The sequence below is a fragment of the Dermacentor variabilis genome, chromosome 3 (assembly GCF_050947875.1).
Source record: "Dermacentor variabilis isolate Ectoservices chromosome 3, ASM5094787v1, whole genome shotgun sequence".
NCBI classification, from domain to species: domain Eukaryota; kingdom Metazoa; phylum Arthropoda; class Arachnida; order Ixodida; family Ixodidae; genus Dermacentor; species Dermacentor variabilis.
This window is the reverse complement of record NC_134570.1, coordinates 190,878,500-190,903,622: the sequence shown is the minus strand read 5'-3', so window position 1 is coordinate 190,903,622 and position 25,123 is coordinate 190,878,500. Positions and strand designations below refer to the sequence as shown.

The window sequence follows — 25,123 nt, the reverse complement described above, 5'->3', positions numbered from 1 at the left end:
GAACAGCCCCAGGTAGTTAAAATTATTCCGGAGCATTCCACTACAGCACCTGATAACCCTTGCATTGGTTGGGAACATTACCGCCCATCAGTCAAGCCATTCCAGCGCTTCTAGCTGTGGTGTTCCCATAGCTGATGTGTGGGTTTAGGACAAAAGTCAATTGAAGCATTGGCATGCAGGTGCACTGGTTGAGCCATGCAAGCACGGTTTTGATCTGAATATTTTGGATACTAAATACATGTGGCTGCTCTTTGCTCCTGGTTTCAGTATGACTCGTGTATTCTCTGTGAGCGTGCAAATTTATCCCGAAGTTGTACGTGAGTGAATTGCAATGCTTGATGATACCAGCACATTGCCAACGAAGTTTAATGCAGAGACAGGAAAAAACAAGGTAATGCCAAGATGGGAAGTGATGGAACAAACTGGTGGTGTGTCGTCCCTCTGTGTTCAAGCTAAACTGTGCCCACTGTCTTCCATCTCTTGGTGCAGCCATGCAAGTTTGGTCCGGCGTGCCAGTCGTCCTCGTGTCCGTACAGTCACCCAGAAGGCAGCATGCCGCCACCCAACAAGCTCAAGTGGACATCAGCCACTGCCAAGAAAGCAGGGTTAGTGCAAATGCTGGTCAGGCACTTTGATTTTTTTTTTTTGTAAGCATACAGAGAAGCATGTCCACAATCTGTATGCAGGAAAATAGTCCTGTGCAAATGCAGTAAGACCTCCTTCATATGTATTTAAAAAAAGGCATCGAACAATGTACTAATTGGGAAGATGTATAATCTGAAGTAATTGAAAAAAATCGCCAAACTCAACTGTAGCAGACATCTATGTAGCACGAAACATTGCGCAAATCCTTGTAGCACAAGATGCCATCGCGTGCTGATCTGTTGGGGCCCAAGGGGCCCGAGACTTGTGTTGTTTTTGCAGCTTAATAGTTTAAATAAATCCTGGGGTTTTATGTGCCAAAACCACAATATGATTATGAGGAATTCTGTAAGAGGGGACACCAGTCCAATTTCGACCACCTGGGGTTCTTTTATGTGCACTCAATGCATAGCATCCTTGCATGGCATCCTTGCATTTCGTGCCCTTCAAAGCGAGGCAGCCAGGATTTACGACTTGAGAAAGGTAATGTTCACTCACTTTGAATTACCGTATTTACTCGAATCTAACGTGCACTTCTTTTCCGATAAAATAGTTCCAAAAATTGTGTGCCTGTTAGAATTGAGTACAACCCTAAATCTTGCTTTACCATACCGCCATCGGCATTTCAAAATGGCCACCTCGTACGCACTTCGAGCCTAGCTGCCGTAGCTTTCTCCATGTGCTGTACGTAGTATGTGTGCTTAGGCAATGCTTCCTTTGGCTTAGGTTAGTGCACCGTCCGTCTTTCCGTTTTCTGCATTTGCTCTAGCAGCATGTAAGTGCTGACTGCAAGGAAAGCGATCACATGTGCGGAGACGAACGGAAATCAGGCCGTATCACGGGCGTTCAGAGTTCCCGAAAATTGCATGTGGGACTGGCGTAAACAGGAGAGGCATTCTGCATTCGCGGCTGCTACGTACGGCGCAGACACGCGGCCCCTATATTGAAAGCGATCTGCGACGGAGACAAGAGTCTGCGTATCTAGGCACACCGTGCTACGTTCTCGTTGCTTAGTTCGCGTCGAAGCGAGAGGCCCCACAAAGGTCAATTCTGTCGCTCCTGCTACCGCACTTCCTCACTCGAGCGTTTAAAGAGTTTCCGCGGTCATTGAGTGAGATGTGTTCATGTTTGCTTGAGCGCGCATGTCACCATGCTTGTTAATTTAATTAGTAAGCCAATGTTTAAATGTTTATACTGCCGATAGAACTACTATCCTTACATTCGTATAGCTGTCTACTAATTTGCTGTCGTAATCAATGCTTCGCCTTTCGAGTGAAACTGCAACATTTTTAATTTATTGCAACTTTAGTGCATCGGGAGTAAATATTTATTTTTTCCAAATGAGAGAAAGTTGTATTTCTGTATGAAAGAATGAGGTGAGTGGCACTGTACAGGACTTTTCTTTTTTTTAGGTCATGGCAAACGGGCGCGTGTTACAATCGAGGGTGCTTTCTCCCCTTTTATTTTGGTCACGGAAAACGGGTGCAGGTTACAATTGAGGGCCCGTTAGAATCGAGTAAATACTGCCACGTGGTAGTGACCTTAAAGAACACAGTAGCAACACTGTGAAAGACAAAACTAGCTTTTATTGGGCGGACCTGTGCCCAGAAAGACAGGCTACACTTAAAGAACAACGATAGCGGCGAATACTGCCGGCGATCAGCGAAAATCTGATCAGTGGGTCAAGCGTGTTGGGTTTTATACATCAGTCGTCGAATGTTCCAGAGTAATCACTGGGACCCGCGTGTCTTCCACAAAGTTCTACACTATTCGCGTCGCGCATACATGCAATTAGATTACGCAAGGTTCGGAGACAGACTGCGAATGGAACCATCGATAACATTCCAGTGACTTCCGATACATGCGGGCGCGTCCTGCGCTCTGCGATTACATTTGTTGGGCGATGAAACGTGGTCGCCCGAGAAAGATAAAGAACTACACGTGTCAATACGGTAGGCCTGGGTCAGCAGCTTCTTCGAGTAGGGTAGTTTGGCATGAAATTTTGACATGCCCACTCGGCACAAATCGTTGTGGTACCAGACGCTAATGCACGTTGAGCTCGTGAGACCCAATCGACTCGAGATGTGCATTGTCATTTTAAGACAGCAGTGGGAAAGGCGAACGAAGCTGAGCGAGTGGGCAACGCAAGAATACCATGCCATAATGCCACCAGAGCGATACATGACGCTTAGTTCACTTTCCTGCAGGAGGGAATAGCAGCGCGCCTGGGTTATTGCCTATTAAAAGCGTGCAGTACTCTTCCTATACGACACGCACTGTGAAAAAGATAAGTGAAAATGCTCATCATGACGGGTTGGCGGCGGTCACTATGAATGGCGATGTGCAACCACCTGCGAGGAGCCTAAACTGTTGGCCGGAGCTCGGGAAAAATAATGAACAGTAGTATTGCTTAACTTAAATAGCGTGAAATCACCCACTTGTGTATGAAAAACAGAACTTGGAGAGAGTGCCATGAAAGGGCAGAAAACATGCAGTGCTTATTCATTTCATGTGACATAAGTCTTATTTTCGTTTGAAGCCGTGGTGGCCAGCAGCAACGACACTGGCCTCAAACTCAAGCTGCTAGCCAGCTTTTTCGCCAGCTCCCTCTTCTCAGCAAATACTCGCATGACGCTAACGTAACATGCAGCTTCTGCCACTGTTGGGCCTAAAGCGCCTGTGCTGTCGCTTTCCATGTCATCCTCATCACTGTCATTAGGCAACACTTTGGCAACAGCAGAGGCAGCGATGTCGAAAAGTGAGAGCTCGAAAAGTTGAATCTTGTAGCTGACAAAGTTGCACTGCTGCTGCTGCACTGCTGAGCAACTTCACCTTCGCATTCCAAATGCCACATGCCGTAGTTGATGGTAGATCCTCTTGCGTGCCAGCACAGACTTCTTTGTACCACATTCAATAACATGAATGATGTTAAATTTTTCTTCAGTTCTGAGCACCTGGATTTTGTCCGAGCTTCGGCGTGACGCGAATCCTAACTTGCACGGCGCCACAGCACGGGCCACAACCATGGAGGAAGGAAAAAGTTAGGAGGGAGCATCGCGCAACACAATTTAAGCTGAGTGTGGTGGCTCAACAAGCAATTGTGCGTCAAAGTGCGCAATTGGATTTAGTGTTCCCACTCTTAAGGCTGAGCCACGGCAGGGCAGCTGAACAAGTGTGCATCAAATAACTACTGGCATAGCTACTAGGAACCAAACGTCCCAGAACATCTCGATTCTTGCTCCGTGTTCTCAACGCAAGAGGTCACGTGTTGGGCCACCACTGTGCAAAGGGTTGGCTTCACGGAGCATTCGCTTGCCAAGACTGGCTGTGTGACATAATGCTCTCTCCTAAATTTTTCCTTCCTCGTGGCCACAACATTCGCTGGCATGGCGCCGAAATAATGTTGATGTTGCTTCACCTTTCTAAGCGCCCTCTGCATTTGCGCTTGGAGGCTGTTCTGATCTCTGAGGCTATTGTTTCTGTTGGGCTGACCTACTACCGTAATTGCACGACGAAAATAAGAAATGTAATGCAAAAGGGTAGAAAGTTCGGCGAGTTGGTGCGATAAAATGATTTTGCGTTGTAGCTTGAAGTGACACAGACAGAGACTAGAAACAGACAGGACGAACGAAAAGTAGAAACACTACATTTTAACCGATATGTACGCAATAAACTGGTACAGTTTACGTGGATACAAAACACGTTATGTTTAATGGCCACTGTGTCGAGGATTTGAGTTTACTACTTTTAAAACGAAACTAATGTTTAAGTGGATACGGTTGAACAAGGTTTTACTGTATGAGAATAGGAGACCGAGAGTAGCTGGCATTTTCATGTGACACGGGCAGGCAGGTACTGCGAGGAAGCTGCTGTTGAGACACCTACTGCACTCATTCTTGTGTGCCTTGCACCTTTTCCTGTTTACATGCAACCTAGTGACTGGAAAATGTATCGTACAATCACCATTTTTCTATATACTAAACATTGGCACTGAAAGATGGTGATTTTCAGGAACATATTAACCACTTAAGAAGAAGCCTAACTGTATTGGAACGAAGGCTCTCCTGCATCTGCAACACAGTTGGCTTATCATGAGGCTGTTTGCCCACTGGCTCTTCATCCTCATCAGGGCCATCAAGATCTAAGTCTACTATTTTGGCATCCATAGCTGGGGTGACGACAGGAACATCAGCGTCGGCCAACGTGAATTTTGTAAAATAGTCAGTCTGTGCATAATCACCCGATTGCTTCACCACAAAGCACATTGTGAGACGAAACAGCGGCCACCAGTGAGAGGGAATAAGGTAGTGCTATTCCTTTTCTAGCAGCCAGCAGATATTTAAAGCATTTTGTGTATTATTGTATTTCCACGGGTGTTTTTTCGCAGCCTAGGTTTTGCCCCCGATGGCAGAATTCAAATCACTGTAAGACAGACAAGTTTTTTCTTCCACAGTAGTTTACGAGGGCAAATAGTGCACCAAAATTATTGAGCACAATTTTTGAGAATAGAATTGAGCATAGCTTGCACGCAATATCTGGGACATTCGGCACAGAATGACCCTCATGAAAGTTGCCCCTTTCTTTCGTGGTATGCTTCACCGCAATACGTTGCGTATGCTTGACCGCGTAACATTGCTCTATTGCGGCAAAGCTGACTTTGGGGAACTGGCATTCACAAAGCTTATTCCGTGCCATACTTTCTGTGCTTCGAAGTCATTGGCAAAAATGGCAAAGGCAGAATCGGTGCCAATGCTTACAGCGATGAATTCTGCCACTGAAAAACACTGCACAGAACAGCAAGAGCTTTGAAAGCGAACGTCTAACCAGCTAAGCTTTGTGTTATCTTGGTGGCTATGGCTGCCAGTGGATGGGCGTGTGAGTGTGTTCAAAATGTAGGTGGGGGTAGAGGGGCTACGATTAAGGCTGTTTTAAAACTACAATCATGGCAGAAAGTCCAGAAAATCGGACATGGAAAGATTTCAGCATCCGAAATTAAAGCATCCATGTACAGTCATTTTATGGGATCTGTGGCAGCGCGTCACGAAGGTGTCGAAATTATTGTGCATCACCGAAAAATCGGGGATCCAGAAAATTGTTCATTGAGTTTACTTTTGTCAAAATTGCTAGGTAATGAAATCTTTTCCATTACATATCAAGGTAAGGGGTCATTTAGATCAAAAAGGAGTAGCAGTATTTTTTCATAATTTGTGCTTGCCTTTTGAGTGTGGTGTCCATTTCATCTAGGATGGTATCCGTGAGTCCTGTCGCTTTCACTTTGTGGATGCAAGTCTTTCCTTTCATAAGTACTGTAATGGTTTCATGTAAAAATAAATGGTCCACGGGAAGAAGAATGCTTGTGAAACAGTGGAGCTGTTGTTCATCTTCCAATGCAGTTGTGCAGAAGTAAAGAATTGTGAACACATTTTTGTTCCTGATTTTCACTCTGCAGGGAGACAGCTGCCTGAGCCATGATCACCGTGACCTCTGGTGCCCTCACGTGCTGCACCCAGGTGAGTTGTGTGAGGGGGTTGGCTTGCGAGGACAGAGGGCAGCACTCAGGGCCAAAAGCGATGTCCTGCTGTCCTCTTTCTTTTGTCCTGTCATAGCTGAGTTTTAGACCTTCTGTAGGACATCTCTGCAATGCCTGATGTGGCACAATGGTTTTTGCAGTTATCATTGTTAACAGGGTCAAGATTTTGTTGCATGCTCAAATGTAGCTTCAGTAATGTAACAGCATGTAACCACTATGGGTTACAGGCATTCTACAGTTGAGGAAGGAGCATAGCTGATGTGATCTTGTAATTCACGCAGCTGTTTGCTGGTGATCTAACAAAATTGTGTAGTGGGAGTGGGGCATTCGGTCACAGCAAAGAATCAGCGGGTGTGGTGTCAGAAAATTTGCAGGCATAAGGTGGAGTCAGCTGGTGCAAGAGTTGGAGATTGTCACGAGAGACGCATAAGTTGGAGATTGGCACGAGAGACTTTAAAGTTCAATGCACAGAGGGTCCTATAAAAATTATTGGAGAGGACTGTAGCACAGTTCATAGTACAATTCAGACCACTCATAACGTAACTGCTGAAAGTGCAGGACCGGCTTTAATGTCTTTTCTGACTCCTGTTTACTTTACTGTAGTGCTTGTAGTGTAGCCACGTGAGATGAAATACCAGTTATTTTACTCCGCGTTTCTTCTTCCTCTATGTCACCCTCGTTCCTCTCTTTTTGTACCTCGTGTAGAAACATGCTCGCAGCCCCTCTTCTCTGTGGGATTTTGCAGCAGCCACATCATGACTGGTATTTCATCTGGCTGCTGCAAAATCTCGCAGACAAAATGAGCAGCGAGCATGTTTCTCGACAAGGTCCAAAAAGAGAGCAACGAAGGTGACGCGAAGGAGGAAGAAAAGACGCGGAGTGAACAAACAAGGGACTTGGAAAGGGGAAGCAGTGTTGGCATTGTGTTGCAGGCTGACGGGCGTTGCCTAGGCAACGGAGAAGCACTTGCTCTAACCCAGGGTTCACCCCACGATGGGTTGCAGTGGAAATGCTACCCACTGTTCCATTTTACCACTCCCCGTCATCCGAACTTACTGCCCACTACTTATACTACCCACCACTCCAAGCGATCCACCAAAATTTCAAAAATATTTTTTTTTCAATCCACGGTCGATTTTTTATTGCAGGCAGTATTAAAGAGGAAAGTGATTAGAACTGACAAAATCACACTTTTCTACTGCGCTGTTCACAAAAATGGCGAAGAAAATCGGGCGTCGGGAGGTGTCATCATACTTTACAGCGAGCACTTTCTATTAATGCCACACTGCCATTTTGGAACTATAGTAAAGAGGAGAGGTCCGAGTTTTATATAGTATGGAGCACTGTATTTCACCATGCAATAATAAAAGCAATAGAAGTGAATTAGAAGTGGAAAAACTAACATCGTGATTTGTTGCCAGCGTGGGTTTTGTGCATTTTGACAGCGGCGAGCTGCGCATTTCTTTGCCCTGCAAAGTTTAGTGATTGCAGTAGGATGTGTTGCTGGCTCTTCTTAGTTTTGTTGTCCAAGCTATTAAATTGGTGACTCAAATTCAGTGGCAGAACATCACATCAGACAAAAGAAGAAGAAAAAAAAGGAAACGAAACAGAGCAGCTTAGTTATGTAATCCCCCCACACTCCGTCGAACATGTCCAATGCTCAAAACTTGAGGGGGAGAACTCTGCTCTGGCCACTTATTGTCAGCACGCACTCCACACTGAAAGTGTGTACATTTGTGTGTCGAAAGTGTGTCGCTCCTTGGCTTCTCAGTTTGTGGGCGGAGCGTAAATACAGTTTTTATTATTGAAATATCACAGAGAAAAATTCTTTCCAGAATTTTGCTGGATGCTGTGCTTTATTCAAATTGTATCTATTCAAAATTTCATCACATTCAAAGCTGTGGGCATGTTTATTGTTCGCCCATCCCAATGTGCGTTGTCATGAAATGGAAACCTTGGATGTGTAACCTTGACTGTGCTGCCAGTTTAAGCGGTGTTCCGTAAATTTAATTAAAAGCGTTTAGGCTTTATGTCGGCATGTGAGCTATTGCCATTCCTGCCAGTACAGGCACATGTAAACTTGGTAGGCGATCGCAGAATAGTTGCTGCAGCTGATAACCCATGAACCCAAACTTCTACTGCGCTGCCTTTAGTTAGGCCCGAGAGCTTAATTTCACACCTGGTCTTCATTTAATTGTCTGTGGGCACAAGCATATTGTCATGTATTAGTGACAGTGAAGAATGCAGCAAAACTGTGAGTGACCAAACTAGCGTTTTATGGGGCAAACCTGTGCCTTCAAAAACAGTACACTCAGAGAACGACAGTGGCGAGCACAGTCGGCAGTCGTCGAAAATCTCCTGAGCGGGTCAAACACGTCGGCTTTTATACAGGAGTCATTGAAGGTTCCAGAGTGGTTGCTGGTGCCTGCTTGTCTTCTAGAAGGTACTACACTCAACGACCGATTTTTCGGACCCTCTAGGGAATGTAAAAACGTCCGAAAATCCAGGCAGTCCAAAAAAATGAATGCATGCAAAAAAACACACCTTTTTTCTTTTTTTTCTTGGATCTAGAGGTAAAGGGCGAAGCCCAGGCTTCCGAAACGCTGCCAAAGCATCAGTGAAGTGGCTATAAAAAGAGGCATTCAAAAACTCCGTATGCAGCCGACTGCCGGCTTATTATGTACATGTGCATCGTCGGGCAGCCAGTGTTATTGCTGCAGTGGCTTGAAGAACTTGTTGATTGTTGTTTGGGCGGCGCTCCGGTTGCATGCGATCATATTCGTCTCGATCTGAGCAAGGGTCATGTCAGCACTGTACACCGATGAAAGAGTCAACAGTGCTCGCGTCAACTCGGCGCATGTAGGCGGCGCAGGCATTGGCTCCTCATTTTAAACATCGGAGTCTTCTGAATCCCCCACAACCTGACGGTCTATTTCCTCGTCAGTCAGTTCTGCGCAGAAGTCGAGCTCGTTGTCAGCGTTAACAAACTGTTCAAAAGTTGCAGAGCACACTTGACACAACAGCACAACCACACACCACGCTAGCCAAAACGTGGCCACAGAACACCTATACAAATGTGTTACGTGGCCTGCGCAAACAAATGAAATGGCGTCGCTCCAGAAACTCTGCCGGAGGCGGAAGCGCAATGATGAACATAGCCAGCGTGGCCAGTCCAAATTGCTGTGTGATGGCTAGATTCGGCTAGTTGTGGTTCAAATCGGTGATATGCTTCGGCTGCAAGTCGGTTTCCTTCACAAGGGCGCTGCGCGAGGAGCCAAAGGACCTTCCATCGCGTCAAAAAGTCCGGAAAATTAGACGGTGGGGGGTTCGAGCGTCCTAAACTTCAGATGTCCTTATACATTGATTCTATGGGGCTCGTGGCGGTGCCGCGAAGACGTCCGAAATATCAGGCATGTTCGAAAATTTGGGCGTCCAAAAATTCAGTTGTTGACTGTACGCAATTTGTCTTGTACATGCATGCAACCAGATTACACAAGGTTCGATGACAACAAACAGTGGATAGAACCATCGATAACATTAGAGAAACTTCCAATACATGCCGGCATGGCCTATGCTCAGCAATAGCATTTGTTACACTGTTAAACGTGGTCATCTGATAAAAATAAGTACGTGTATCAATATCAAGGGTGAGCTTCTCTTGACAGCATGCAACCCAACATCCCCACCAGCTAGGCCTAACTGGTGCTGCCTCATCTGTAGCTGGCAACCAAAGTTGCATCTTGTTGCAAAGTCAGCAAAATACTTTCCAGTGGCCATATGGTACTACGAAAGCATAGGAAGCACCTTCACAATGAATTGAGGGTGCAGTTTACATGTGCAACGCTCAAATGGCAGCAATTTCTTTCACAGTCGCCAAGTTTTCGACATTGCTCGCACAGATCAGTCCGAAAGATGGAACAAGGCACTGTGGGGTGTGCAAAATTTCAGTTGCCATTCTACATTGGTTCTGTAGTGTTGGTGGCAGTGCCACAGGAAAGTATGAATAATCGAGCAGGTCTGAAAGAAATAAAGTGTCTGAAAAATTATTTGGCGATTTACACTGTTTTATTCTTTTTTACCCTCCATGTTCACTTGTCTGCTTCATGCAAAGACGGATGTTAACCTTTCAATGTTTGTAAATTTAGAATGATGCAAACATCCCAGAGCCATGATTCGATTCCCTAATATGCGCGGCTGCGGTCTGCATGTTTTGCACACCTACAGCCTTTGAAAAACATTTTGGCTATAGTGCAGTACCAGTAATAGGACACATTTTGCGACTGCAGTGACTTACTTTGCGCAATGAAATCTCAGTACAGTTGAGCCTCAGTATAACAAAGTCGTTAAAATCAGCAATTGGCTTCGTTACATCAAAGTTTCGTTGCATTAAAGTTTGACCTGTCACACAACTAAGTATAGTTGCTTGTATATCTTTCTTACATGGAAGGGGATGCAAAATTTCCAGAATTTTAAGGCAATTAAAAAAAGACAAATTTGAATGAGAAAAATTTCATTTTATTGAATTCGAGAGTTGCCAGCAAAAAATAGGGTTTCAAGCCGTGTCGACGATATCTTCACCTCGGCAGTACGTAGCGAAGCCAGCCACGCCTTCACGTTCACTCTACCCCCGTGGCTGATAATGTTGTGTGCAGTGGGACGAAGCTATCATGAAAAGTGCCGGCAGTGATGAGCAAGCACTTCGTCTACTTCTCACTGCAACGAGTCTCCGAAACTCTAGATTATGCAATCTCCAGCGCTAAGCCCACGCAAAGACAGTGCACATCATCGCCACACCATCGTGTCACAGCCAAAGGGTTTCCTGCAATTACTAGAGGGAGCTCTGGCACTGTGATTGTTCAGCCACCATGGGAATTATGGGTAGTACATGGACTTGTCTGATCTTCGTGCTGGAGGCTTCAGACGCTTATGTGGCTTCATTTCTTACGATTTATCTTTGCCTAAATTGAACTATATTTCAAAGCAGTTTAGACTTTTTTTTTTTACTGCAGAAGGTAATAAGACTGCAGACATACATAATCACTTCTAATCGCAGTAGTTCCACTTGTCCATGTGACTGTGGTGCTTAATGGTTTCAACATTGGGCTTCTGTCCTGTGTTCGAACCCTGCCGTCGGACAGTTATAGTAATATTTATTTAACTATATGTAACACGGTACTTTTTTAAGATTGATCACATTACAAAGTCACAAATCCATTTAAAGTCAGAAGGACAAAGTTTAGGCAAATCCATGTACTACTTATCATTGCCACGCTGGCTGAACTGCCCTGCTTACAGCTCCCATAGACACTAGTGCCAGAATTCCCTCTAGTAATTGTATGAAACTCTATGGTCACAGCCACTCTTTGCACACACGGAAGCCTGCCTCTAAACCAGGCCTTGCGGCCTGCATATGTGTTCAGCCACACTAGAAAAGGAGATGCACTCCAACATGCCCCCCCTCTCTTCCCCTCACTCTCTTTCGCACATTGCCACAAGCTCACTCCCTTCTCCCACTTCCCCTTGCTCGCATGGAAAGACGGCGCTCATCAAGCCACCTTCTTTCTTGGGACACCATCGCACGCTTTCACTCGTACCCAAAGCATACAGCGTGCAGGGTGTGAATCACACTTAGACATTGTACAGAACATGATGCTGCTTCACTTCAGAAGTCGTCATACTTTATTATATTGAAACAGTCTCCACTTCAGTTGTTGCTCTTTGTCACGCAGTGTGCAATTTGAGAGGCTCGTTCGCAAGCAGCCACTTACAATTCAAACATTTGAACATCTCCACTTGTGGAAGTTTCCTTTTGTTGCATCTGTATTCCATTGTGGTGGCAGTTAGAAATTTTGTTATATTGAAATCATGTGTAAAACCAATTCATTATAGGGAGGATAAGTACACAGTGTTCTATGATCAAGAAGCAGAGCACCTGCACCAATCGCGCCATTTTGATATAAACGCAAATTCCTCGCCAAACTGCACCAAACTGTGCCAAACACACTATCGCAGCAAAATTTGCATACACTAAACGGTTTCTGTATCAGGGTAGGCTGCTTTAATATTCAGCTAAAGACATTGATTAATACAGTTTCAGTACAGTGCTCATGTTGGTTTATTCTGTGTTTCGTTTTGGTTTCGGAGTACACTGCCATATTCCATTATTTTACCAAAATTTAGATTGGCCTGCTCCAAACTGCTTCAAAATGAAATTTTATCTGCTCCAAGCTGCGCCATAATACAATTTTGTCTGCTCCAAACTGCTCCAAAATGCAATTTTACTTGCTCCGAAAGTTGCTCCAAAATGAATTTGGGCAGTCCCAACACTGAAGAAGCCATAAGTTAAACGCTTCGTTATATAGAGAATTCTGTTATATTGAAGTTCATTATATTGAGGTTTAACTACATAATGAATTTCATGAAACCACAAAAAATAATTTGCTATTGTGAAACGTCGTTATATCAAAAACACCTACATTTACACTAAAAACTTATTTCAACAAAGTGAATCACCTATATCTGAAACCAATAAATCCACAAATGTGTTTGTGCTGGTGACAAGAACACAAGATAGGAGTCGGAACCTGCATTAATGTGAAGTCATGTCTGCCTTGTGTGCGCACAGCTTGTAGAGACTTGAGATCTGCTCACAGTGCACATCCGAACATTCGCACATCATACTGACGGTCACCGACAGGGAGGTTATGCGCCGCAGTTCTATGCATCTTATGTGTGATAGGATCAAATGCTATCCTGCAGGGTGACAGCGATCATGATGCTGTGATTTTCTGGCACCTGCTGATTATCCTACATGAACTATGTGTGTTTTTTCAGAGCCTAGATAACACACCTCAAACAGTGGCACTCACTACGCCTAAGCTCACTGATAATTCCACTTGCTATCAGTGAAATGCACAGCAAGCACTTACAGCATTCGTGCATCTGAGAGCTGTACATAATGCACCGCTGTGCATCATCACCAAACATTATTGAAACCTTGGAGAATCCACGAATTTGACTGCTTTTCTTGCAATCAGCAAGTCGGCAAATAAGCGGACTCGCTGATTGATCTCGGGATCTGGTGGCATTTTATGCAGACGTGCCTTTCGCTGGCAATTTTTGTCGGCAGTCCTTTAAGATTGCCATGATAGTGAACAGTGCAATGGGCACAATTGCAATTTTGCGGTTCCAGAGAGCATCATGGCTCTTGGTGCCGTGCCGACAGTGCCAATTTGTGCAGTCCCTATTTCTGCAGGCTGCCATTACTGCAAGCGATGGCGATAAGGTTGATGCGGATTCGTAATCACAGCCGTCCAGAAATAACTGCTGTTAATGGTGGCCCTAATTTTTCCCAGCTTTGTGAGATGCAAATGTGCGCAACATTTCAGGCTACAAATTCATTATCTTCAGGTGCGACTTATAGAGAAAATCCAAAAAATTCGTTCGTTCTGAAATATTTCGTGTTTTGAAATTGGTAGTACTGAAATATTTTTACATTAAAGCAATAGGCTTTCAGCTGGGGATCTTAAAAATGGTCTTCAAATCTGAAGCTTGTACTGACAATATTACATTTAAGCAGTTTATACTACACTCCTGTCATTCATCTACTGTGAAAATGATCTGTAGTACAACAGTCGAACATTGATATAACCAACGCAGATGTGATGAATTATTGAATATATTTAGGTAAATCTAAGATACGCAAATTTGTGCATGTCAGCTTGTAAAGAAAATGTAATACAGTGAAGCCCCAGTTATACGACCTTTTTGGGACCACTGTCAATGTAGATAATCTGGGTGTTGTTCAGTTCGACCAACAAAAGTTATGTTTATAATACAGTACAGTCCACTTATAGCGATACCACATATAACGATACATCAGTTATAACGATGAGCAGACTTAAGGGTGTCAACCAATACATTAGGGCTATGAGAAAAACATATATAGTGGTACATTATCCACCGCATATAATGATAAGAATTTTGCCTTCTGGATGGCGTTTTCCATGCGGAATAATCACAAAATTTACATTCCTAAGTTCCCCTTAAACAAATGATGCCGAGATGGGGTGATAGATTGCCTACGTGTGTTCATATCTCCCGCCATTAGCCACGAAGCGCATCCCGCTTGCACGCCACAGGATGGCGCCATACACCTTGCATCCGATGCATCTGCGTCGAGGAGAGAAAAAAAAGTGAGGTGAAGCGGCACCCGCTCTTTGCCCCTTTCTCAGCAAGTGCAGAAATGCTCCACGGAAGCAGCAGCGGACATCCCGGTTGATAGAAGATGGCACCAACAAAGCGCAAGGTTGTATTGCTTGAGATGAAGCTGCAAATTTTGCAATGCCCAAAATGTGAGCTCACACAGGAGCGCTGCGGTCATGACGGCTGCAACCAGAGGCCATGCCCGCTCAATGGAAAAAAGGTGGGCCTTGTGTGCCTGGGCTTTGTGTTCCTGGAACCAACACGGTGGAAGCCGCTGACATTACTGAGCTCTGGAAGCTTGTCGCCTCTGACAATGGAATAAGTGGTGTTTCGATGGAGGAGTTTCTGGATGCAGATAGTGCCACCTCGTTGTGTGAAGAGATCTCTGACTGGGGGATCGTTGATGCAACATACGGCAGTGTTGTGTGACGGGAGCGAAGAGATTGACATATGAGACCCGTCTTTGACACCGATCTGGATGTTCATGCAAAGTGCAGTGTCGTCGATTGAGTCGTTCATTGATTTCATGCACACTTAATTATGGCTGCTAGTGTTCGCGTAGCAGCTGTACACTGCGGTAGTGAAGCTGAAACTCCCGCGAAAGCAAGTGCAGATTTCAATTTCAGTGCGCCTAATGCTTGACATACGCAGTTTAGAGGTATAAATAAACATTATATTTTTCACAGGCTACTTTAGACAAAGACTATCCTTTAGCGCAAGTGGTGAATTTGGTTTTGGGGTTGTGAATGTTTGTTCGGCAGCTTTTTTTTACGGCAGTCCAGATATAGCAATGATCGGTTATAATGATCAGATTATTAGTAAATGTTGATATCGTTCTAAGTACACAGCTTCATGTTACAAAGATGCAAGGAGCTTTAATTTAAACTATAGGCTAAATAATTTGCGGGACTCTGTCACCAGAGCTGCCAAAAAATTTAACGTGAAAAGAATACTGCACTGCAGCTGCCAATCACGTTTTATGGAGGTAAATTTAGCATACATTGTACTGCAGCCTGCACCTGGCAGCATGCAAAAATGTTTTTTTACGTGCCTACTTTTTACATATTCTTACAGACCTATTTAGAGCCTCGCAGCAAAAGCTTTATTTCAAGCACAACATATGCAAGGAAATCACCTGCAGCATCACCCACACAGACAAACCCCTGAATTTGGATATTGCATAGCACATCCATGAACGTAAGCACAGGCATGGCAGCATCCGATGTGGCAGCATCCGAAGTGGCAGCCAGCAGTGTTGGTATGATACAACAACCCACGCACAACCGGAAACCCAGCAACAGACACGAGACAAGTGCTGTGTGCTCATGCATAAACAAAGCTCCGAACTGTGTGTGTGAACATACTACGTATCGAATACGATCTGCATGCCTTTGGGCGTCTAATTGGTTCGATCGTGGCACATGCCTTTTCACACTTTCAACACGCACTGGGGCGCTATTCTCAGGGTATTACTTTCAGAGATAATTTCACCTTCGCAAGACTCTGCACTGGACGCATTGAAGTACACGATCGAGAGCGCTCTTGGCACAGCACCAGAAATGTTTTGGTGCGTACGGGAAAGCGGAACTATCTCCAAAAGAAAATGTGTAGAAGCATGAGCGGGTAGGCGGAAAGAAAAATTCAGAGAAAAAGAGAGAGAGGAAGCACAATGAGACAGCAATACGGGCAGTGGTTGAGCGATGCCAAGAGGGGAAAGAGAAATGGAACAATGAGAGGGCAGAGAACACAAGGGAAGGAAAACAGAGGCTCCGAGAGACCCCGGAAACCAGTGTGAGCTTTCCCCATCCAAAAGTGCATTCTGCCTATTCTGACGGAAGAGACGACACCACAGTGGAGTTGCCGGAGGCTTGCAGCACGTCTCACGTGTCCCCCATTAGATTAGTTGGTGCGCGTCAAGGCTGTGCTTGCACTTGGCTGTAAGCATACACAGTCGTGCACCTTCTTTAGAGGTAATCTGCGGCATATGCAACGAGTGGCCATGGCACCATGTAAGCCATCGTCCCGCACATTTAGTGTCGGAGGTTGCGTAGTCACGAGTTTGGTGACCCTTTATAGCGAGAGGCTGACAAAGCATTCACTCCCCGCTGCCGGCGCTCTTCCTGACAGCGTCGTCCCAGTGCGGGCGATGCTATCAGCAGTGGGGGCGGAGTGCATGTAAAAGCAGGGCTGGCTTCACTTAATTTGTACCGCTGATGTGAAGATATCGTCGACATGCGTGGCATGAAACTGCATCGTTTGCCGCTGACTCCCAAATTTATCAAGATGAATTGTTTTCTCATTCAGATTTGCTTTTTTCCATTGCTCTATAATTCGGAAAATTCTGTGGCCCCTTTCTGTGTAAAAAAAGATCGATCGACGACTGTAATTATTTGCATAAAAGGTCGAATTTGAACACAAAAAAAATTTTGATATGATGAAGCAAATTGCCGATTTTACCCACTTTGTTATATAAAGGTTTAACTGAATTTATGTGTTGCATGCAGCATTTATTAAAACAATGTCAGCCTGCACCTTGATTCATCCAACTTCCTTGCTTGTAGCTTTAGATGTTCTTGTGGCATTATATATTAGACTTAGTGTTTCTAAATATCCAAGCAATGTTCATTCTGTAAACACATGAAGGCAATAAACTTCTGCGCACATGCGTAACTATTCCAACTTCTTGTTTTATGATGTCATACATGGTGTCTAAATCCGTGCCGCTGCGATGGTTGCCTCTGATATACACAAACAGATCTCAGAGACAGTGCTTCTTTAGGCTGCATATGTTGGAAGTGATTGCGGAGCCTGACACATGTCATGACCAATATGAAGATGGTGACTTTGCGAAGTCACTAAGTTGTTTGAAGCCATAACCAACTTAAGGCATATCTATGTACCGTATTTACTCGATTCTAACGCGCCCTCGATTGTAACGTGCACCTGTTTTCCATGACCAAAAAATAAGAACAATGAAAACCTCAATTGTAATGCGCACCCGTTTTCCATGACCAAAAAAACGAGTACAATACTGCGCACCTTGTGCTTCCCTCTAGAAATACTATTTTCTCTCATTTGGAAAAAACTGATTTATTCCCAATACATTAAAGTTGTGATGAATAAGAACACAAATGGAAGCGGCGAACCTTGCTGCCAAGATTTTCACTGCGTCTGTAAGAGTCACATGGGGCAATAGATATCACTCGTCGTTGCTATCAGACAACTCCTTATTGCTATCAATATACCAAAGCATTTCATCCTCGGTGCCGTCCGTGCCATTCGAGGGATCGTGCACCATGCATCTTTCACCCATCCAGCAATGTCCTGCAGCGAGGCATGCTTCATTTTATTGGCGGGCATGAATTCGTAGCAGCCACTGACAAGCCATTCGGTGTAGAGCACCCAAATTCTATCTTTCACTGGCTTTTTCAAACAAACATCGAGCGGCCAGAGCTGCGATGTCATGCTGCAGGGTATCACGACAAGGTCGGTGCTGCATGCAGCCAGCTTGTCCTTGATGCGCTGGTCAAGGTGGCACCTTAACGTGTCGAGCACAAGCATCCCACGCAGACCCAAAGTGCCGCCGGGTCTCTTCCGCCAAACGTTATCAATCCAGTCAGCGACCAAGTCCGTGGTCATCCAACCTTTTTCATTTGCGCACACAATCACGCCACTCGAAAACATGATTCTTTTCGGGAGCGTCTGCTGTCTGAAGATAAGATACGGGGGCAGCTTGTGCCCATCCGCAGTGCAACAAAGCATTGTGGTGACTAGTTTCTTCGTGGCCGGAAGACAAAATGTGCACTTGCTTTGCCCCCTTCTTTTCAGCAGTTGTGATGGCAGGCATGTCAAAGTAGAGCGGCCTCTGATCGGCATTTCCAATCTGTCCGAAGTGCTGGCCGTTTCTATGGCGCAACTTCAAAATGTACTGCTGAAAACTGCAATTTCTCTTCATATTCTGTCAATTTTTGGCATATCCCTGTCCGCCTTCGAAGAGAAAAGCCTTTTCTTTTCATAAAATTTGATAGCCAGCACTTGCTCACTTTGAAGTCACTTCGCATTAGCCCTTTCTGTAGGGCTAACGTCATTGCCCGTACCTTGAGCAGATCAGTCGTCACAGGCCACTGTGCCGCTCGCTGCTCTTGCACATATTTCGCGAGCAGCTCTTCTATTTCAGCCAAGTGGCACTGCTTCGGTTCATTGAAACCCTTCCTTGTTGCTTTACTGGAGAAAACATTCTCCTTCTGTTTGCGCCAGTCCCGCATGCAAGTTTCGAGATTTGCGAACGCCCGTGATGGAGGGGGGGGGGGGGGGGGGGTGGTGGCTTGATTTCCGACCGTCTCCGCGCACATGATAACATTCCTTTTAAATGTGGCATCATGGTGGACTTGGCATGCCTTCGCAGTCAGAGCTTTCATGCTGATTGAATAAATTCAAAAAACGGGAAGACAGGCGGTAGACTAGGTTACACCAGCGCCTAGTTGCACGTACAACATGGAGGTATGCACATGGAGGAAGCTAAGCAGCTAGGCTAGAAGTGCGTACGAGGTGGACATTTTTCTAATGCCGATAGTGATATGGTAATGCGGATTTAGGGTCATACTCGATTCTAACGCGCATGCAATTTTTTGACCCATTTTATCTGAAAAAAGGTGCGCATTATATTCGAGTAAATACACTAAGTACCCATAATCCCAGTGTTGGCTGTATCATCATGCAGCACTGTAGACTGTAGCCACTGTTTGGTTTGTTGGTTTTGATACCCTATAAAAACGATTAGGCAATGCCCAATGGCGCAATTTGTTGGAAAGCGGTTGCATTGACTGTGAGCAGTGCTTTCTGTGTGCCTAAACATACTTGACAGAACAAGATTCTTTCTTTGCAGCTTCTTTGCAGGAATTCCCAGTTGGCTGCCCAAGATAGCCAATCACAGATGAGCGCCATCCTCATCTGCATCAATGTTGTTACTGCCACACCTGTGTAGCTGTTGTTTTCGCCATCGACGTTCTTACTAGCGGGTTTGCATCGATTCTCTTTGTTTTGGTTTTTTGCCATGAAACTTGTAAATAAATCTTAGTGAAAAAAAAAAAGAAAAACATGCATGAAAAAAGAAAAAAAGTAGCTTCTGAATTTTTGAATTCTGACTCTGGCTCGTTAACACTGAGATGGCATGTCAGTATCTTGAACACTTATTGGTGGCTCGAAAAGGCGCTGGCTGCACATGGGAGCATTGTATGCTGATCATGGGAGTATCGTAGCAACAACTTCAACAAAATGTTCCTAAGTAAGTGCAAACACTCGCATTTACTGAGTAATTTATTTATTGAGTTCACACCCATGAAGTAACACTTAAGCTTTGAGAGATTCCTCACAGGAAAGCTCCGAGTGAATTGGAATGCCTAGGGTTCTTCATCATGCTTCCCAAAGCATGGTACACATGGGCGTTCTTGCATTTCATCCCAATAAGCATGGTCTTGTAAACAAGATGACACGGTAAAAAAAAATTTACAAAGGGGTATTGTACGGTTCTATATAAGCCTCACTGTGATTTTTTTCCAGAGTAACAGCAGCCAGTGAGAATTCTGCTTGTTAATCATGATGCACATTCTTGTGTCGTGCCCCAAGTGCACCAATCACAGTGGCTCACTTGCTATGGTACCGAGCAGAGAGTTGCACAGTGACTTTTCAGACTGGCAGCCTCATTGCAAATGTGGATAAAGTCCAGAAACACGAAGTTACAGCTCAGACTACTTATTATGTAAACGCTTACAGTGCAGGACCCAATATAATGCAGTCTTCCCAGACTCCCGTTTATCTTCCCATAAAACTCAATGGAGAAGCTTGCCACATGAGACGAAATATCAGTCATAATGTGGTTGCCAGAAAATATTTGTGGCTGCTGCAGTTGGGGTTATTTTCGAGCACAGATATAAATACAGTCTTATCCCATATGAAGCTGTCGACTGGCTGTAAAGGGTAGCCGTTTGCTTCGCTCCTCATTCAAGATCCGACCAGACAGCTTTAGTTTGTGTCTGGAATATATCCGTGAAATAGGATATTTTTTTCAGCCAATGCAGGGTACATCAATGAGCAGCAGTCTTCGCTATGCGCAGTAGTAATTGCGAAACTCTAGAGATGCTCTGAGCCAAGTAGACGCACTGTCGTTGCTTTGGCATGTCAGTACGCCAGCCTGTTCACAGTTACAGCTGAAAAATGGACGCCTTTTCGGAGCAGTGCCTATAGTGTCTTGTACTGTGTGGAGCTAGGGGTAACGAACGCAACCACTTAAAGGATGCAGCTCAGCACCAGTGACTCATGGAGAGTGATCATGGAGATGGGCCCCACGATGCTCCAGCTGCTACTCTGGGACGGCGTTTGTGGCTGCATGATTTTAGCATTAAGTTGGAGGCTACTGCCTTCCAATACAGACACAGACTAGAAGTGAGTGTCACTCCCAACCTTACAGGACTGGTGTACTGGAAGCCTGCCAACCAGAGATTAACTTTTGCCCCGCGACTTTTCTTTCCACAAAACACAAGGAAAGTAGTCATTTCTGACAATGGTGTCAATGGCGCCAACGCTTTGGAGGTATCCTGATGACGAAATTTGTGGCTTAAGACATTGTCCGGACATTATTGACACAATGACCCGACATCCAGACGCAAATATTCTCTGCATACACACTGACGTTAACAGCGGTTGATAAGTGAAGTGCTGGTTGTAAAGGCGCCATCAGTACGTTGAATAGAAAAGGGGACAACACGCTTCCTTGTGGGAGTCCAAAAATGACATCGTTTTCAAGTCTGAGCTCTCTTATTGTTTCGAAGTTTCAATATTTAAGTATGCGAACATTTAAAATAGAAAGCATGCGCTGTCGGTGTTTCGTTTTGCAACATTTGTTTGTACGCTGCCATTCACAAAATTCTGAGGAATAATTTTGTCAAGAATGTAAAACCTAGTATGAGCAACTTTAGAGAGAGAATGCTGCGGCAACACAACCTGCACATACCGCCTGTCATATAACATGGCATGACACATAGCATACATGCATATATCCTGAATGTCACGGTGACGCCGATGGCGACCACGACGCCAAAATTTCGCTTGTAATATCCATATAATTACTATCGCAATAAAACTGGTAACAGCAATGTGGAGCGTACTACGCAGTACAAGTACCCAGGTACAAATCTAACCCCGAATCTTTCTTTGTCCTCACATATCACTTCCATCTGTGCTAGCGCAGCAAGTTCATAAGGTTATGTACGCGGTAATCTACGTAAGTCTCCCTCAAGCGTGCGTAAACTGCCTTACTTCGCTCTATTTGGCCCTCAACTTGAGTTCTCCTCCTCAGTTTGGTCGCCGTTTCAACAAATACCTTAACACGTTAGAAGCCATTCAGAGCACAGCCAGTCTGCTCATTGCGCATAATTACAGACCTATCCAGCATAAGGCAAATAAACAAGACCTGTCACTTAAGCCATTATTTACTCGTCGTGATATTGCTGTTTTATCAATATTCCACGAATTAAGTCGCAACAGCATGCCATCACCTGTACACTATTTTCGCTCACCGAACTTCACGCAGACTTGGCTTAGCGCGCGCGCGCGGTGACGCATTTAGCTTATCTACTCTTCGACGCGCTATCCTCTTGTGGAATGACCTTCGCGATAACGTTGTATCAGAGCGAGATCACGCAAAGGCTTGCAGTAACCTTAACAAGTCACATATGCTCAATAATATGATATCCTGCGTTTGCCGCATTCACCATTACCCTTGCCTATAGTAGTGTTGCTGATATGTCCACGTTTTCTTCGTTTTTACGTGACAGCGACCTTTGTCAAACGTTTTTATTCTCCATCGCACTCTTTCAATTGAGGTATATATCGCATTTTTGTTCGTTGTTACGGTATTTTTTTAAAAGCGTAAGCATTCTTTGGCGAGTACCTCAGAAAAATATTTCCGTCCTGTGACGCCTTAATCTGCCAAATAAACGCGTAATTGGTCAAGGTAACATGTTTAACTATTATAGTAGTCAAATAGTAGATTATTGGTAGCGTTAGAAAAAAAATAATTATGACTGGAATTCGAACCATGGACCGCAGCGTGGCAGGCACATGTTTGTATGAGCCACATTAGAAAAAGAAAAAAGAACAAACTGGTTACGCCGCTGTCGCCGCGTCGAGTTCGTAACAAAAAGCAAAATAAAGAAAAGAGTAATTATTATGATAGTGTAATAGTAGATTATTGGTAGCGTTAAAAAAAATGTTACGTCGACGCATCAAGGTCGTAACAAAACATGGCAAAAAATTTTTTTAAAAAAGCTGTGCTGTGGCAAAAATAACCAGTTGTGAAGGCGTTCCGGCTCAGTTGATACGATATATCTGCAAAATAAAGGCAGAATTGGTTAACGTATGTAATCGTAATGATAGTGTAACAGCAGATTATTGCTAGCGATGTGTAGACATGCATGAGCTAGCCAAATAAGTAAGCAAAAGCGAAGCAACAGCCGGGGCAAAGAATGCTTACGCATTAGTAGACAATTCTCAGAATTTGTGTAGCAGTCTTCAATTTTGAATACTATTAATTGTTGCTCCTTTTCTTTTATAGTGTATGTTGCTAAGTTACTGGGTTCAGTCTCATCTTTTTGGCCTAACTGATCTCTTGCTTTGTTAAGGCATTAATGTATTTTGATCTTTATGTATTATCACGTAGCAGTGACGGTGAAGAACGCAGCAAAACTGGTATTCACGAAATTACCGTCTTATTGGGCTAGCCTGTGCCGTCAAAGACAGGCTACACTCAAAGAACGGCGACAGCGGCGAACACAGTCAGCGATGGTCGAAAATCTGATCTGCCGGTCAAGCGCGTCGCATATATGCGCGTCGGCTTTTATACATAGGTCATCGAAGGTTCCATGCAGAGTAAGCGCTGTTGCCCGCTTGTCCTCCAGAAAATTCTACACAATGCGCGTCGCACATGCAATCAGTTCGCACAAGCTTCGGTGACAACAGAACTATCGATAACATTCGAGAAACTTCCGATACATGAGGACGCATCCCACGCTGAGCGATATTATTTGTTAGACGCTGAAAAGCGGTCACCCAAGAAAGCTAAAGTACACGCGTCAATGCCCCCTCTCAAAAACATCGTCCCGATGCTACAAACATTCCAGGAGAGCAAAAAACAAAAACAAAAGGACACTTATTAAACAAAAGTAAAAAAAAATACTTGAAGAAAAGAGCGCTACGAAGACGCAGACTGAAAGAGGAACATGTACGACGGACAACAACAAAGAAACAAAGTCCTACATAACAGAGTAAATATAAAAGAAACTCCAAAGCTCAGCTATGCAAAGTCCCAAAGTTCGTTAGCGCTGGTAGAATGCCTTAAGTCGCATAACGTGGACCACTTCAGGTCGTGAGCAGCGCTGCTGGGATAGCAAAATGCCGTCTGCCATGACCTCATAGTCGAGTGCGCCAGTGCTTCGGATGATCTTGTAGGGTCCGAAATAGTGTCGCAATAGTTTCTCACTGTGTCCTCGTCGGCGTATCGAGGTCCAAACCAAAACACGGTCGCCGCACCGGTTTTCCATGTAGCGCTGTCAAAGATTGTAGTGCCGGCTGTCGTTCCTTTGCTGGTTCTTGATACGCGCAGGTGGGCGAGCTGTTGCACTTCTTCAGCACGTTGGAGATACGCGGTGACGTCAACATTCTCTTCGTCAGTGACGTGCGGCAGCAGGGCGTCGAGAGTCGTCATCGGGGTCCTTCCGAAAACGAGCTTGAACGGCGTGATCTGTGTTGTTTCATGCACTGCCGTGTTGTAATCAAATGTTACGTACGGCAGAAAAGCATGACAGGTCTTTTGCTCGATGTCGACGTACGTATCTAGCGTCTAGGCGAGAGTCTTGTTCAGCCGCTCCGTAAGACCATTCCTCTGCAGGTGGTAAGCAGTTGTCCTCCTGTGGCTTGTATTGCAACATGGCTTGGGTGGGCTCTGCTGTAAACGCCGTTCCTCTGTCGGTGTTGAGCACTTCTGTGGCACCATGTCGCAGCAGGATGTGCTCGACGAAGAATATCGCCGCTTCGGCTGCGGTATACCTTGAGCAGAGATTTAGTTTCAGCGAAGCGGGTGAGGTAGTCCGTCGCCACGACGATCCACTTATTTCGGGATGTTGACATCGGAAAAGTTTCCCACAAGTCCATCCCGATCTGCTGAAATGGTCGGCAACGAGATTCGATCGGCTGTATCAATCCCGCTGGCCTTGTCGGTGGTGTATTGCGTCGCGGACAGTGTCGACATGTCTTCACGTAACGAGTGACGTCAGCGGTCAGTCACAGCTAGTAATATCTTTCCTTTATCCTCGACAGCGCCCGGAAGAATCCGATGTGCCCAGCGGTCGGATCGTTATGTAGGGCGTGCAGTAGTCCTGGACGCAGTGCTGAGGGAACAAGAAGGTAGTTGGCGCGGTCTGGTGAGAAGTTGTTTATGAGTAGGTTGTTTTGAAGCGAAAACGAAGGCAATCCTCGCCTAAATGCCCTAGGGACAACGTCGGTGTTCCCTTACATATACTCGACGAGGCCTTTTAGCTCCGGTTCGGCTCGTTGCTGTTCAGCGAAGTCTTCCGCGCTTACTATTCCAAGGATGGCGTCGTCATCGTCGTCGTCTTGCGACGGCGAGACAATGGGGGTGCGCGATAGGCAATCGACGTCAGAGTGTTTTCCTCTGGACTTGTAGATTACAGT

The 25,123-nt window shown here is 45.0% G+C and overlaps 1 protein-coding gene across 3 annotated transcripts in view; it reads left to right on the top strand.

Annotated features, from left to right (window-relative positions):
- Nucleotides 1-19,515, top strand: part of Nab2 (Nuclear polyadenosine RNA-binding 2) — a 157,141-nt gene extending 137,626 nt beyond the window's left edge. For all 3 annotated transcript variants that reach the window (XM_075686761.1, XM_075686758.1, XM_075686759.1), the window contains 3 exons: nt 490-605; nt 6,092-6,152; nt 19,263-19,515. In XM_075686761.1, coding sequence (XP_075542876.1) covers nt 490-605; nt 6,092-6,107 — 132 coding nt within the window. In that variant the 3' untranslated portion in view covers nt 6,108-6,152; nt 19,263-19,515. The remainder of the gene's footprint in view (nt 1-489; nt 606-6,091; nt 6,153-19,262) is intronic.
- The last annotated feature ends 5,608 nt before the right edge of the window (nt 19,516-25,123 follow it).